The 17,855-nt window shown below is 45.3% G+C and overlaps 1 protein-coding gene across 1 annotated transcript in view; it reads left to right on the top strand.

Moving 5' to 3' along the window:
- LOC124552300 (platelet glycoprotein V-like) overlaps nucleotides 1–17,855 on the top strand; it is a 104,408-nt gene that overhangs the window by 81,317 nt on the left and 5,236 nt on the right. Inside the window, exon 5 of the mRNA XM_047126575.1 lies at nucleotides 16,231–17,119. Within this exon, the coding sequence (XP_046982531.1) occupies nucleotides 16,231–17,119 (889 nt within the window). The remainder of the gene's footprint in view (nucleotides 1–16,230; nucleotides 17,120–17,855) is intronic.

Below are 17,855 nucleotides of genomic sequence, written 5' to 3'. Positions count from 1 at the left end.
AGTCTCGGAACTTGATCGGTAGCTAGTTGGCGAGTCCGCTCTTGCTGTTTCTTTCACCTGCAAACCGCTGACATCGGCATTTATTGCTAGCTGCTACGTCCAAGTTCACCATCCGAGCAGCATGTGAGTACTCAAGTCCGTTTTTATTGCTGTTCCCCGAGGTACGCTGCTGCATGAGGTCCGATGGAATTTATAAATAAATCTTGTATTTGTAATCCTTGGGGATTTTTTTAAATTATATATAACCAGTTACGTTGCTATGAGTATTATTTTATTTGAACTGCAAGTATGTTTCAGCTATACGTCCATCATCAGGTTATCTGTAACAGAACATCTTACATATTTTGGTACACTTGCTGTATTGCACGTGAGTTAGTTATGAATAATATGATTTTACATCAATTTCGAAGCCCCGACTTCCATGCAGTTGCTGTTTATTTGATACTGATTATATTTTTCCGCATCAATAATAATCAGTTTTCAGTGTGTTCTAACTTTTCTTTTAGTAGTGGTGAGAAACACATCTATGCGTGTACCTGATATTTAGAGACAGCAGTTGTGACGGATGATCAGCGATTTCATTATTTCTGTTCGTGTCTGTTATTATATTCTTTCATTGTTATTATAGTGAAGATTGCATTTCACATTTTTTTGTATTTTAATTTGCGCTAGAGTATACTTTTTACATTATGGTCTTTCTTAACAAGTAAGTTTTTAAGACGTGGTTTTCATTCTTAGGAACGCCAGCCGCTGTGGCCGAGCGGTTCTAGGCGCTTCAATCCGGAACCGCGCGACTCCTACGGTCGCAGGTTAGAATCCTGCCTCGGGCATGGATGTGTGTGATGTCCTTAAGTTAGTTAGGTTTAAGTAGTTCTAAGTTCTGGGGGATTCATGACCTCAGATGTAAAGTCCCATAGTGCTCAGAGCCATTTGAACTACTTAAGCCATTCTTAGGATTTTATTATGATTATACTCAAGTGAGACTCGGTAGTAGCGTGGATTCCGTTTAAAGATACCAGATGTACTTTCGCACTGCAGCTTTATTTGGTTTCATAGTTAATACTTTTTTTGTGGTCCGTGGGTATCGTGCAGATCATTTCAGCTACCTAGGTTTAAGTGCAAATAATAATACCAGGTGGTATGATGTAAATGGCTTGTTGTGTTTCGGACACAGTTTTTTCATTGTTGTTGCCGATTGCGGAGTTACTTTAGCTACAAAGGTTACGTGAATTTATGGATACAAGCATTTGTCATTCCCTTCCGCCGTGAACATCACTTTTCATAGTTAGTTAATATTCTGCAGTTGAGTTGGTCTTCATCGGTGAATTGAAAATACTGATACCAAGAATATGGTGTTTACTGTTGAAATCATCTTTTTTGTCTCTTTTTCACTATTTCTCATATCGTAAGACAGATCTAGTTTCCCATTCCCCTTTTCTAGCCCATGTTTTCCACGTATTCCATGTCGAACAGGTTCTGCTGCGAACCTCCACACTTTTTTATCCTATTAGTCCCCTTAATTCTAAGCATTTTTCTGTAAGGCTGTTCCTTTTCCGACAGTCACAGTCCATGATTGTGTACCTACAGTACCGTACTCTATTACCTTCCTCAAATTAAGTCCAATGTTTTATGTCAGTGGACGTCTACTTATATACAGCGTTCTTTGCCTTTGATTTTGCTTCCAAGGTAGTAGAATTCCGTCATTCATCTACCATGTGGTCCCCGAGTTTGATCCTAACTTAGTCACTAAACTCATTGATGCAACTTTTCACTATTTTCGTCTTTCTTCGGTCTATCTCAAAACAAATATTCTGCACCTATTAGACTGTTCATTCAAACTGATCTGTAGTTCTTCACTTCCACTGAGGATAGAAATGTTATCCGCGAATCTTATCGCTGATATCATTCCGCGGTGAATTTTAATCCCGTTACTGAATCCTACTTTAAATTTGTCAGTGCTCCTTCGATGTACAGGTCAACCAGTGCAGGAGAAGTATTGCGTCCCTACTTTATGCCCTCTTTACTTGGAGCCCATCTCCTGTAGTCTTCAATTTTTATTCTACTCTATTGGTTCCTGTACATATCCAATTTTATTATTTGTTTCCTAATGTCTTGATAGTACAATGAAACCATTCGCGGCCAGTGCCTACTTAATATTTAAGACGGAAAAGCCGTGATCGATGCATAAACGTTCCGCTTCGTCCCCACATTTGGGACACATATTCAGAGATAAAACTGGCAACTATATCCTAAGGTCACTCAACTACTAATTTATACGAGCTTTATGAACTACAGTGAGGTCATCACCAATCGTGGAATATTCGTAGTTTCGGCCCGTACTGCAATACACGAGGTGCATTCAAGTTCTAAGGCCTCCGATTTTTTTTTCTAGTTAACTACTCACCCGAAATCGATGAAACTGGCGTTACTTCTCGACGTAATCGCCCTCCAGACGTACACATTTTTCACTACGCTGACGCCATGATTCCATGGCAGCGGCGAAGGCCTATTTAGGAGTCTGTTTTGACCACTGGAGAATCGCTGAGGCAATAGCAGCACGGCTGGTGAATGTGTGGCCACGGAGAGTGTCTTTCATTGTTGGAAAAAGCAAAAAGTCTCTAGGGGCCAGGTAAGGTGAGTAGGGAGCATGAGGAATCACTTCAAAGTTGTTATCACGAAGAAACTGTTGCGTAACGTTAGCTCGATGTGCGGGTGCGTTGTCTTGGTTTAACAGCACACGCGCAGCCCTTCCCGGACGTTTTTGTTGCAGTGCAGGAAGGAATTTGTTCTTCAAAACATTTTCGTAGGATGCACCTGTTACCGTAGTGTCCTTTGGAACGCAGTGGGTAAGGATTACGCCCTCGCTGTCCCAGAACATGGACACCATCATTCTTTCAACACTGGCGGTTACCCGAAATTTTTTTGGTGGCGGTGTATCTGTGTGCTTCAATTGAGCTGACTGGCGCTTTGTTTCTGGATTGAAAAACGGCATCCACGTCTCATCCATTGTCACAACCGACGAAAAGAAAGTCTCATTCATGCTGTCGTTGCGCGTCAACATTGCTCGGCAACTTGCCACACGGGCAGCCATGTGGTCGTCCGTCAGCATTCGTGACACCCACCTGGATGACACTTTTCGCATTTTCAGGTCGTCATGCAGGATTGTGCGCACAGAACCCACAGAAATTCCAACTCTGGAGGCGATCTGTTCAACAGTCATTCGGTGATCCCCCAAAACAATTCTGTCCACTTTCTCGATCATGCCGTCAGACCGGCTTGTGCGAGCCCGAGGTTGTTTCGGTTTGTTGTCACTCGATGTTCTGCCTTCATTAAATTGTCCTTCAACTGTCGATGAATTTCAATTGGTTTCACACCAGACAAATTCAGAAAACGAATGATTGCACGCTGTTCAAGTAAGGAAAACGTCACCATTTTAAGTATTTAAAACAGTTCTCATTCTCGCCACTGCCGGTAAAATTCCATCTGCCATACATTGCTGCCATCTCTGGGACGTATTGACAATGATCGCGGCATCATTTTAAAACAATGCGCATGTTTCTATCTCTTCCAAGTCCGGAGGAAAAAAAATCGGAGGCCTTAGAACTTGAATGCACCTCGTAGTGACACTAAGATGGACTTCCTGTTGGGTATACAAATGGTCCCTAACTCAAGAGTTATACTGAACACTTAGCCCTATCTTTGTATCATCAGTAGAACCTGAGGTATGAACAGCGGAAAGTCCCATGCCGTTTTAGAACATATTGGTAAGCGTACTGTCGCAATTATATAGACAAGTGAACTTCTGAAAAATGTTTATTTTGGATATTTTGAACTGAAACTTCGAGATCAAGACAAACGATGAACTTCACAAAACATGTGCGGTAGATACGAGGAAGATCTTCGGTTGTGGTTTAAGAACAACTCATTTCTGTGATATGGCTTGAACAGAAGAATCAGTCTACCGACTGCTACTTGCGTTACTTAAATGTCAAAGGATCTAATAGAAAACTCAAAATAAAACACCTTACCCCAACCTTGCTCAGTCATTCTTCCACTGTCCCATGCCTCTCAAGTACCAGTTCCACAGCCATCTAATTCAGATAAAATCCTGGTTGAGTCAGAGGACAAAAACATATTAGCTTCCCAGGACGGATCTAGCTAATATTTTCCTGTTGACGAAAGACCTCAACTTTATTCTCAGAGTGAGGTGAACGAACTACTAAGAGATTCAGATCTTTCAGAAGATGTAGGCGAATTGCTACGATCAAGATCAAAAACAAAAACCTGCTATGGTCTGTGGGCTCATTTTCGTAGTGCAGACATCGAGAGAATTTACTCAGTTTTTCTCCAAAACGGAAATTTGGTTTACTGTAGTAATGCTCATGGATTCACGATGTGTTTTGTAACGGGATATGATTAAGAAGAATGGCACACATTCACTGATTCTTCGAAAGCTATTCTCAACGCAGACTTAATGCGTTATGGAAATGTATTTGCATCGCTTCCTATGCGACACTCGGTTCATATGCAAGAAAAGTATAACGATTTGGCTACGGTTCTTGAGCATCAGTGGATGGTTTGTGAGGATTTCAATTGATCCAAAGAAGAGCGGCGCGTTTCGTCACGGGGTTATTTGGTAAGCGTGATAGCGTTATGGAGATGTTTAGCAAACTCAAGTGGCAGACTCTGCAAGAGAGGCGCTCTGCATCGCGATGTAGCTTGCTGTCCAGGTTTCGAGAGGGTGCGTTTCTGGATGAGGTATCGAATATATTGCTTCCCCCTACTTATACCTCCCGAGGAGATCACGAATGTAAAACTAGAGAGATTCGAGCGCGCACGGAGTCTTTCCGGCAGTCGTTCTTCCCTCGAACCATACGCGACTGGGACAGGAAAGAGAGGTAATGACAGTGGCACGCAAAGTGTCCTCCGCCACACACCGTTGGGTGCCTTGCGGAGTATAAATGTAGATGTGGATTAACCACGTTGTTGGGTCAGCGGGGAGGTTATACGAAATATGCTTGCTTTCTTTGTTTACGGGACAGCAGAGCAGGACAGCTGCACTGGTCAGAAATTGACTGGCCGCCACGAGACATTTTAACCCCCAGCGAGAAAGACGACATCAGTACGACCTTGGTTAAATCAGAAAAGTTTTATTATGTGTTTTACAAATAAAAACCAACTTTTCTTACTGCACTGTAGTTTATTTCTACCAGACGCGTTTCGCCATTTATCACTCTAAGGAATTTACAGTGTTATTTTTAGATTATAAAACAGTTCACGTCGCGTTTTTTATGTGAATAAGTAATTACTTACAGTTCTTCACGTTTTTGGTTGGCATCTGCGTTGCCTTTCATCTGGTCTGGAGGTAGCACTACATTTCATTTACGTAAGCACATTATTATATTCCGAACTTTTCCTTTCACGCTGTTCGTCTTGTTAACCCCATTTATGTGCTGCACTATTAGAATTCTACAGATAGTTACACACATTTCTTCGGATACAGTGCTTTTAAAGACCTAAGTATTTTGAGTTTACTATGTGTCCCATCCTATTTGATTTGTTTACCGAGATGTTGCCAACCTAATGAGGTGGGTAGGGTGTGCAACTGTTTGCGTCCGGCCAGCACGCCGGAGATCGGACAGGTATGTGAGAACTTGTTGCCTTGACGACAGGAGCGTAATCCGACTCGCCGTGCTTTTGTTAACTGTCATGTCTCCGAAGATATTCTTATCTAAAATGCTCTGGTTTTCCACTAAAAGAAACTCGGTGACAGCACACTGCTTGGAACTCACCTACATTACAGACAGAACAGACACATACCGCCGCCACATAGCGGAATTTCATGAAAAAAAATTGTTCAAATGGCTCTGAGCACTATGGGACTTACTATCTGAGGTCATTAGTCCCCTAGAACTTAGAACTACTTAAACCTAACTAACCTAAGGACATCACACAGCCGGCCGGTGTGGCCGTGCGGTTCTAGGCGTTTCGGTCTGGAACCGCGTGACCGCTACGTTCGCAGGTTCGAATCCTGCCTCAGGCATGGATGTGTGTGATGTCCTTAGGTTTAAGTAGTTCTAAGTCTAGGGGACTGATGAACTCAGATGTTAAGTCCCATAGTGCTCAGAGCCATTTGAACCATTTTTGTGACACACATCGATGCCGAAGGCTGGTTTAGAACCTGCGACCATAGCAGCAGCGCGGTTCCGGACTGAAGCGCCTAGAAGCGATCGGTCACAGCGGCCGGTGAACTTCATGAAGGAATGTGGGCTGAAGCGGGAATATTCTGTGATGGCACACTACAAAGTTCCGTTTTCCAACCGAAAGTGACCGGGGAAAAATGTATTGCATTACATATTGAACTCCCCTCATATGTTCAATTCATTGTAATACACTGAAGAGCCAAAGAAACTAGTAGACCTGCTTAATATCATGTACGGTCACCGCAGTCACGCAGAAGTGCCGCAACACGACGTGGGATGGACTCGTCTAATGTCTGAAGTAGCGCTGGAGAGAACTGTCACCATGAATCTTGCAGGGCCGTCCATAAATCCGTAAGAGTACGTGGGGTAGAGATCTGAACAGTACATCGCAAGGCATCCCAAATATGCTCAATAATGTACACGTCTGGGGAGTTTGGTGGCCAGTGGAAGTGTTTAAACTCAGAAGAGTTTTCCTGCAACCACTCTGTAGCAATTTTGGATGTGTGACAGGTCGCATTGTGGTGCTGGAATTGCCCTCATCTGTCGGAATGCGCAATGGAAACGAATGGATGCAGCTGATCAGTCAGGATGCTTACGTACTTGTCACTTGTCAGACTCGTATCCAGACGTTTCAGAGGTCCCATATCACTCCAACTGCACATTTCCAACACCATTACAGAGCCTCGACCAGCTTGAACAGTCGCCTGCTGACATGCAAGGTGCATGGAGTCATGAGGTTGTCTCCATACCCGTACACATCCATCCGTTAGATACAATTTGAAACGAGACTCGTCCAGGTTACGTGCATCCAGTCATCAGTAGTCCAATGTGGTGACGGGACCAGGCGAGGCGTAAAGCAGTCTTCAATGGTACACGATTGGGCCTTCGTCTTCGAAAGCCCATATCGATGATGTTTCGTTGAATGGTTCGCTCGCTGACGCCTCTTTATGTCCCAGGAATGAAAACTGCAGCAATTTGTGGAAGAGTTGCACCTCTGTCTCTTTGAACGACTCTCTTCAGTCGTCGCTGGTCCCGTTCTTGCTGAATCTTTTTTCCGGCTGCAGCGGTGCCGAAGATTTGATGTTTTACCGGATTCGTGATATTCACGGTACGCTCATGGAATGGTCGTACTGGAAAATCCCCACTTCATCACTATCTCGGAGATGCTGTATCCCATCGCCGTGCGCTGACTACAACACCACGTGCAAACTCACTTAAATCTTGATAACCTGCCACTGTAGCAGACTAACGATCTAACAACTGCGCCAGACACTTTTCTTAAATAGGTGTTGGCGACCGTAGCGCCGTATTCTGCCTGTTTACATATCTCTGTATCTGAATACGCATGCGGCTTCGGTCAAGAATAGCATCATAACGACCGGGAGAGCGGTGTGCTGACCCCACGCCCCTCCTATCCACATCCTCCCACTGAGGATGACACGGCGGTCGGATGGTCCCGATAGGCCACTTGTGGTCTGTAGACGGAGTGGAATGGAGTAATCCGTCATTTTCCCAGGTCCATCGTTTTTTCTTTCCAATGAAGCAGTCTCCCTCATTCCTCTATCGACAGAAATAAACGTCGTGACAGATGATGCCTGTTAGGGAATCGTTACCTATACAGCAGCGATAGCATTGCAACCTACTGCCCCATCGTACTATACTGTACGTCTCTAAGAGCACTGAGAAATGAATGGATCTGTCGTTGATTCATAGTACGTCCTGTCATGGGAGAACGTAAATACGATACAACATAGCCCCCTTACAGACAAGTAAAGTAAAGAAAACCTGCGTTATGACGTTCTAGTGAACAGACTAAAAAAAATGGTTCAAATGGCTCTGAGCACTATGGGACTTATCATCTGAGGTCATCAGTGCCCTAGAACTTAGATCTACTTAAACCTAACTAACCTAAGGGCATCACACACATCCACGCCCGAGGCAGGATTCGAAGCTGCGACCGTAGCGGTCGCATGGTTCCAGACTGAAGCGCCCAGAAACGCACGGCCACAGCAGTCGGCTAAACAGACTCGTTCTCCTTCTTTCCTTGCAGGAAATAAAGAACATACATGTAAAGAAACAGTACGTGTAAACTTGTATGCATGTTAGTTCTAAATAAGTTGGAAAACAGTAATGATAGAGAAAGCGGTAGACAAGTTTACTTCCATAACTCCTTAAGCTGGCGTCTCTTATCTCAATTTTTTCAATGTAGCGTTCTCTACATCCTGTTACATTTTTGCACGCTCCTAAGGAAAGACCCCGTATATGCGGTATCTCTTTTCTCAGACATGTCCAAAAGAACAGATACCACGTTATAAATAATTAACGTGAGCACAGCCAAAGATCCCGTTAGTGCAGATGCACACTAAGCCCGAACTTTTACGGCATCGGCGAAATGCCGCAAGTAATGGAGATAATCGGCAAGGGAAACTACATATGTAGTGCGTGTTTCTGGTGGAAGGCATAACAGGGTAGTTCGTAAAGTCGTGGTGACCACTTATCCAGTTGGTGTAGTGGTTAGTCTACTTGCTAGCAAGCATAAACCCCGGACTGAAATCCAAGTCCAGCACAAATTTTCAACTTTCCCCATTGATATAAACCAATGTCTACTGGTAGCGACCATCTTTAATTGCTTTGTGCTTTGAAGAGAGTGAGCTGCATTTTACAGGGCTTTGCTCTCCAAAAACTCTTGATCATAAAACTCGCTCCTCAAATTTACAACAGACTGACATATTGATACAGGCCTATAGCTACACTGGAGCGCCAGAGAAAGTGGTATACCCATGTGTATTCAAGCACAGAGATGTGTAAACAGGCAGAATACGGTGCTGCGGTCGGCAATTGATCGTGACCGGGCCAAATATCTCACGAAATAAACGTCAAACGAAAAAACTTCAAAGAACGAAACTTGTCTAGTTTGACGGGGGAAACCAGATAGCGCTATGGTTGGCCCTCTAGATGGGGCTGCCATAGATCAAACGGATAACTGCTGTTTTTAAAATAGGAACCCCCATTTATTACATATTCGTGTAGTACGTAATGAAATATGAATGTTTCAGTTGGACAAATGTTTTCGCTTTGTGACAGATGGCTCTGTAATAGTCACAAACATATGGCTCACAATTTTAGACAAACAGGTAGGTTTTTTAAATTAAAATACAGAACATAGGTACATTTGAACATTTTATTTCGGTTGTTCCAATGTGATACATGTACCTTTGTGAACTTATCATTTCTGAGATCGCATGCTGTTACAGCGTGATTACCTGTAAATACACTCCTGGAAATGGAAAAAAGAACACATTGACACCGTTGTGTCAGACCCACCATACTTGCTCCGGACACTGCGAGAGGGCTGTACAAGCAATGATCACACGCACGGCACAGCGGACACACCAGGAACCGCGGTGTTGGCCGTCGAATGGCGCTAGCTGCGCAGCATTTGTGCACCGCCGCCGTCAGTGTCAGCCAGTTTGCCGTGGCATACGGAGCTCCATCGCAGTCTTTAACACTGGTAGCATGCCGCGACAGCGTGGACGTGAACCGTATGTGCAGTTGACGGACTTTGAGCGAGGGCGTATAGTGGGCATGCGGGAGGCCGGTTGGACGTACCGCCGAATTGCTCAACACGTGGGGCGTGAGATCTCCACCGTACATCGATGTTGTCGCCAGTGGTCGGCGGAAGGTGCACGTGCCCTTCGACCTGGGACCGGACCGCAGCGACGCACGGATGCACGCCAAGACCGTAGGATCCTACGCAGTGCCGTAGGGGACCGCACCGCCACTTCCCAGCAAATTAGGGACACTGTTGCTCCTGGGGTATCGGCGAGGACCATTCGCAACCGTCTCCATGAAGCTGGGCTACGGTCCCGCACACCGTTAGGCCGTCTTCCGCTCACGCCCCAGCATCGTGCAGCCCGCCTCCAGTGGTGTCGCGACAGGCGTGAATGGAGGGACGAATGGAGACGTGTCGTCTTCAGCGACGAGAGTCGCTTCTGCCTTGGTGCCAATGATGGTCGTATGCGTGTTTGGCGCCGTGCAGGTGAGCGCCACAATCAGGACTGCATACGACCGAGGCACACAGGGCCAACACCCGGCATCATGGTGTGGGGAGCGATCTCCTACACTGGCCGTACACCACTGGTGATCGTCGAGGGGACACTGAATAGTGCACGGTACATCCAAACCGTCATCGAACCCATCGTTCTACCATTCCTAGACCGGCAAGGGAACTTGCTGTTCCAACAGGACAATGCACGTCCGCATGTATCCCGTGCCACCCAACGTGCTCTAGAAGGTGTAAGTCAACTACCCTGGCCAGCAAGATCTCCGGATCTGTCCCCCATCGAGCATGTTTGGGACTGGATGAAGCGTCGTCTTACGCGGTCTGCACGTCCAGCACGAACGCTGGTCCAACTGAGGCGCCAGGTGGAAATGGCATGGGAAGCCGTTCCACAGGACTACATCCAGCATCTCTACGATCGTCTCCATGGGAGAATAGCAGCCTGCATTGCTGCGAAAGGTGGATATACACTGTACTAGTGCCGACATTGTGCATGCTCTGTTGCCTGTGTCTATGTGCCTGTGGTTCTGTCAGTGTGATCATGTGATGTATCTGACCCCAGGAATGTGTCAATAAAGTTTCCCCTTCCTGGGACAATGAATTCACGGTGTTCTTATTTCAATTTCCAGGAGTGTACAACATTAGTGCAATAAATGCTCAAAATGATGTCCGTCAACCTCAATGCATTTGACAATATGTGTAACGACATTCCTCTCACTAGCGAGTAGTTCGCCTTCCGTTATGTTCTCACATGCACTGACAATGCGTTGACGCATGTTGTCAGGCGTTGTCTGTGGATCACGATAGCAAATATCCTTCAACTTTCCCCACAGAAAGAAATCCGGAGACGTCAGATCCGGTGAACGTGCGGGCCATGGCGCTTCGACGACCAATCCACCTGTCATGAAATATGCTATTCAATACAACTTCAACCGCACGCGAGCTATGTGCCGGACATCCATCATGTTGGAAGTACATCGCCAATCTGTCATACAGTGAAACATCTTGTAGTAACATCGGTAGAACATTACGTAGGAAATCAGCATACATTGCACCATTTAGATTGCCATCGATAAAATGGGGACCAATTATCCTTCCTCCCATAATGCCGCAGCATACATTAACCCGCCAAGGTCGCTGATGTTCCACTTGTAGCAGCCATCATGGATTTTCCGTTGCCCAATAGTGCATATTATGACGGTTTACGTTACCGCTGTTGGTGAATGACGCTTCGTCGCTAAATAGAACGCGTGCAAAAAATCTCTCATCGTCCCGTAATTGCTCCTGTGCCCAGTGGCAGAACTGTACACGACGTTCAAAGTCGTCGCCGTGCAATTCCTGGTGCATGGAAATATGGTACGGGTGCAATCGATGTTGATGTAGCATTATCAACACCAACTTTTTTAGATTCACGATTATCGCGCAATTTGTCTGCTGCTGATGTGTGGATAAACCGCGACAGCAGCTAAAACACCTATTTGGGCATCATCATTTGTTGCAGGTCGTGGTTGACGTTTCACATGTGGCTGGACACTTCCTGTTTCCCTAATAACGTAACTATCCGACGAATAGTCCGGACACTTGGATGATGTCGTCCAGGATACCGAGCAGCATACATAGCACACGCCCGTTGGGCATTTTGATCACAATAGCCATACATCAACACGATATCGACCTTCTCCGCAGTTGGTAAACGGTCCATTTGAACACGGGTAATGTATCACGGAGCAAATACAGTCCGCACTGGCGGAATGTTACGTGATACCAAGTACTTACACGTTTGCGACTATTACAGCGCCAGCTATTGCAAAGTGAAAAAAGTGGTCCAACTGAAAACATTCATATTTCTATATGTAATAAAAATGGGGTTTTCTATTTTAAAAAAAAACGCATTTGATTACCGTTTGACCTATGGCAGCGCCATGTAGCGGGCCAACCATAGCGCCATCTGGTTTCCCCCTTCAAGCTAGACGAGTTTGGATCTTTGTAGTTTTCTCGTTTGATGCTTATTTAATGAGATATATGGCCCGGTCACTATCAATGGACCACCCCGTATAAGGCAACAATTGTCAGGCGCAGTTGTTACATCGTTTAGGGCTGCTACAATGGCAGGATATCAAGATTTAAGTGAGTTTCAACGTGATGTTATAGACGGCGCACGAGCGATGGGACACAGCATCTCCGAGGTAGCAATGAAGTGGGTATTTTCCAGTATGAACATTCCATAAGTGTACTGTGAATATCACGAATCCCGTTAAACATCGCTGCGGCCGGAAAAAGATCCAGCAAGAACGGACCAACGACGACTGAAGAGAATCATTCAACGTGGCAGAAGTGCAACCATTCCGCAAGTTGCTACAGATTTCAGTACTGGGCCATCTACAAGTGTCAGTGTGCGAGCCATTCAAGGAAACATCATCAATATGGGCTTTCGGAGCCGAAGGCCCACTGGTGTACCCTTGATGACTGCTTCACACAAAGCTTTACGCCTCGCCTGGACCCGTCAACACCGGCAATGGACTACTGGTGAGTGGAAACATGTTGCCTGGTCGGACGACTCACCTTTCAGACTATCTAGCGGATGGACATGTACGTGTATGGAGACAACCTCACGAATCCATGGACCCTGCATGTTAGCAGGTGCTATTTAAGCTGGTGGAGGCTCTTTAATTGTGTGGGGCGTGTGCAATTGGAGTGATATGGAACCACTGATACGCCTAGATACGACTCAGACACGTGGCACGTACGTAAGCATCCTGCCTGATCACCAGGATCCATTCATGTCAATTGAGCATTCCGACGGACTTGGGCAATTCCAACAGGACATTGCGACACCACATACGTACATAATTGCTACAGAATGGCTCCAGGAACACTCTGCTGAGTTTAAACACTTCCGCTGGCCACCAAACTCCCCTGAAATTAACATTATTGAGCATTTCTGGGATGTCCTGCAACGCGCTGTTCAGAAGAAATCTCCACTCCCTCGTATTCTTAGAGATTTATGGACAGCCCTGCCGGATTCATTGAGTCAGTTCCCTCCAGCACTACTTCAGACATTAGTCGATGCCATGACACGTCGTGTTGCGGCACTTCTGCGTGCTCGCGGAGGCACTTCACGATGTTAAATAGGTTTACCAGTTTCTTTGGCTCTTCAGTGTATTTGCATCTGACATACGGTCCTTATTGAAAACGGGAATGCCGTGTACTTTTTTCCGTTTGCTAGGTACGTGATAAGTGTTACAAACCTGACACAATGGGAAGCACCAGGCCCCCTTTCCTTTTTTTCTTTTATCACTTGTTTATTACATCAGACAAAATTTAACTACATGAGATATTGATCCTAGTAAAGGTTAACATAAGCAGTGACAAAACTTAGTTGTCTTACAGGTTTCTGCTGGCAACAAATTTTAAGGAGGCAATTAAGGTTTTTATCAATTTAGCTCAAACACGTAGCTAGTGATTGAATCACGACACAGACACCTCAACAGTTTCGGCAACAAATAAATAGCGTGAATTTGTACTCACAGTAACCAACTAATCAACAGCCTTGCCATTGAATAAGTAGTATGGCCTTTGGGACGAATTAGCAACACCCCGCAACTAGGGCAGTTAATACCAACAGTCTTTAAATGTCTTGCTCCCCATTAAATAAACAATATTTCAGTAATTAAATGAATAACTAATCAAACACACTATGCTCCACTCAAACTCTTCAGTGGAAGCCAAGCCAAAATGAAGATTCCATTAACTGACTAGCACTGAAGTCACACTAAAGCTCATCTCTGTGTTCCCAGACACACACGGGGCAAACTTATACAAGACAAGATTTTGAAGGGAGCACATCAGTAAAACCGGTAGTGGAGCTAACTCGTGCCACTGAAAATTAAGGTACTAGACCGGGGCACAAGGTGGTATATAATGAGGCTGCCTTAGTGCTATACTGCGCTCCAAAATATTGATTCAAATGGCCAACTCAAAATTAAGTACATATAAACCAACATTAATTAACGAGGAGTGACACCAGGTCGCTCGAAGGGATGACAACACTTAATTGAAAAGACAAATGCCGGAAGTGCCAGTAACATCAAACACCTTCTCCGAGTCTTAACCAGAAGTCACTTCCCGCTATACAAGTGAACATTTAACCAAGCACGAGGAAGTAACCCCAAAGAGAAAATTCAAATAAAACCCCCAAAAGATTATAAAGGACAGGGAAGCCCAAGTATTTAAATATAAAGAATTAGCTCTCCCCAAAGGCAGTGTAAACGCTAAGGCCACACTTAAGAGGCCACCAAAATTGGTTACAAAAGGTCTTATACATTTGCACCTCTTCTTTAAAAGAAACACAAGGCTGCATAACTTCTGCGGGACATCCGGTATGGCTCGTGTAGGATACACCAGGCAGCAACCCAAGCTAGGCGGTCGCAAGGAACGGCGAGCAAAATCAGGAGAGCAGACAGGCAGGCAGCCAACACGTATCCTCCATCCTGAACCGGCAGACCGCGTACAACCAACCCCCCATCTACCTGGTTGCTTCCCACCTCGTACCTCGCGGCGTCTCAGCAGGTAGCCCGAGCAAACGTCAACTGCCACTCGACCCGCGAATGCGGAAGACAACGAGGCAAGCAAAGGTGAGAAACCTCGAAGGATCGGTAATGGACATCCAAGAGACTGGCGCGCCAGTAACGAGCGCCACCGCTCAGTATGCTTCATTGTCCCTGCCGACCTAAGAGGAACTACTACGAGAAGGGAAACGAGATCTTTGGCACAGTCTGTCTAGAACTGCAGGTCTCTCACCTGGTCTAAGCGCCTTCCACTGTCAAGCGAAAGAAGAATGCTGTCTTTTGGCATCACTCCTACCAGCTTTGAACTACGAAGCAGGAAGACACTGTTGGATGCACCTAACCTAACTGACTGAAAGCTGCAGTCCCCTCCAGAAGTGTGGCAACAGGAGGCGTTGCCATACATATGTAAACAAACACGTGCCATAGAACTAGTTATGCCAAGTGCGAAGGAGCTGCATCATGCCCACATAAAGTCTCAGGGCTCGTCTTGCAACGTACGGACTATAATCGCAGGAGCTATTTTTTTATTGTCTTCACACTGTGAAGTACATTCCGCCACAGCTGACGTACCTGTTCGTACGAAGTGACAGTTCTGTTTATAATCGGCGAAGGGCAATTTAATAGTTGTTGTTAGAGTTTCAAGTACGTAGTGACTTAGCTACAACCACATGAAATTTTATTCGTAACAACTGTCATCAGAGAATGACGTTCATAATTTGTAGTTCTCAGGTGATCTCTTATTATTGTAGTGATAGTGAAGATCCTACCAACCTCAAGCTTGTCGAATAAATCCTGATCCGATCAGTAACGTAGTTAATGAAAGAGAGCAAAACTTTCCCTGTTCGTGGCCATTGTTACTGAGTCCTGGATTCTTCGACGTAATGATCTTTCCACCCCATTAGCGGAGTACCGGTAACCAGTTTTCTGAAAAGTCTGCTGCAAGTTACTCAGTGTTTCTTGTAAGTAATCAGCTGAAGTATTTTATTTACTCTACGCACCGATGCTTGGCCAAAGTCTGTGGCCGAGCGGTTCTAGGCGCTTCAGTCTGGAACCGCGTTGCTTCTACGGTCGCAGGATCGTATTCTACCTTGGGCATGGATGTGTGTGATGTCCTTAGGTTAGTTAGGTTTAAGTAGTTCTAAGTCTAGGTGACTGATGACCTCAGATGTTAGGTCCCATAGTGCTCAGAGCCATTTGGGGCTTTACTGTAGATCTACCTTTGTTTTGGAAGAAGGTCAGATTCTTTAGGGAGTATGTACTCTTCAACAGATAACTACAGAGCTTTAATGACTTCAGAGTACTGATAATTTTAACCTTGTGTTGTAGGTCCAAGCCAGATCGACTATTCTTATTATTATAGGGTTTAAGATCGTAAATCAATGACTGGTCAATGTTTCAGGTTTCATCGAGGGCCTCACGTCCCAGGAATCATAGTGGCATCAGTCCTTCTGATATTCAGTGTTGAGGTTTGTGGCGATTCCAATACCACCGACTGTCCATGTGATGTCTCCACACTGACATCCTGCTATGAAGTCTCTCAAGCACCTCCATGCCTCCTGTCTAAGAACGTCTCGTTCTTCATAATTGATCTTCCAACCATCACCCATCTGACTGCTCCCGTGTTGGAGAATGTGCCGAGCGTGCAGAAACTCTACATTACGTCCTCTTCCTTGACAACCATCGGATCGTCCGCCTTCGCCAACAACCCATTAGTGTACGAACTCAGAATGAGTATACCGAGCGTGACCACTTTGGAGTCGGGAGTCTTCCGATTATTGCCCAAACTCCAGTACCTGTACATGACGAGTGCCATCCAGAGTCTGGACGAGAACCAGTTCGAGCTGTGCCCAGACCTGAGAACAGTGGTCATCAACGCCAGGATCCAGGAAATATGGCCAGGAACTTTCAGACAGAACAAGGCACTCAGTTTCCTGAGCCTCTACAACAACAACTTCACGCACTTGCCAAATGGTCTGCTCGCTGGCAACCCAGAATTGCGCCACTTGTTCCTCAATAACAATGCGATACGGACCATTTCTGGTGGGGCGTTCAGGAACGCTTCGAAACTCCAGGAGCTGATGCTGTCTCGAAACCACCTGAGAGAGCTGGAACAGGGAACGTTGGACGACGCGGAGCTGCTCACCGATTTCGACGCTTCGGAGAACGAAATCACATCTCTGCCCTCGACGATCTTTGCCAAAACTGTGTCGCTGAGAAAAATTGATCTCCACTCGAACAACCTGACGTCTCTTCCAAAGGACATATTTGCAACTACTACCAATCTCGTGGTAAGAAAAAATAATTTTTTTTGTTTATTTTTACGATTTAGTACCCGACAGTCATCACAAAGGAAAGCTCAGTACTCGACATGCAAATGTAGTTAGTAGAGTGTACTACCTTAACAGAAAGGAAATGAGACTTTGTATGGCCTTTTAGAGTGTGACTGTGTTTCAGCCTTGGACTACTTCCTTACAGCGACACAGCTCTCCTCAAAATGGATCAGCTCTTGAGTCATAACAACCAAAATATCTGCCATGCCAGGTTAGGCATCTTATCATATGCTTATGGCATTAATTATTTAGGTCATCCGAGAACTTCTCAAAAGCACAAAAGAAATCCTCCTATATTTCCTCATATTACTTCTCACTGTTACATGGCCGCAGCATCGATTGCGAGGCGGGTTTGAAGGGTTGGCCACGCTTTCCATCAGTCCCTTCCGAACTTATGTGATTGCCCTTTTTAGCGATGTCCATTCCTAGTCATATGTATTGCCTACTGAGCTATTTCCTATCGCTGTATTTATAGTCTTCGAGAACTTCAATAGTATCTCGTCACTCTTTAGCACTACCGAATCCCACTTATTCGCATAAAGATTCTTCCTGACTAATCTTAAATTTCTGCCTACTCTTCATCATTACTAGATAGTGATCTGAGTTTATATCTACTCCTGGGTACGTCTTACATTTCAGTATCTGGTTTCGGAATCACTGTCTGGCCATGTTGTACGAGGTGCATTCAAGTTCT

The sequence above is a fragment of the Schistocerca americana genome, chromosome 10 (genome assembly GCF_021461395.2).
Source record: "Schistocerca americana isolate TAMUIC-IGC-003095 chromosome 10, iqSchAmer2.1, whole genome shotgun sequence".
NCBI lineage: Eukaryota > Metazoa > Arthropoda > Insecta > Orthoptera > Acrididae > Schistocerca > Schistocerca americana.
This window is presented reverse-complemented; position numbering and strand designations above follow the sequence as displayed.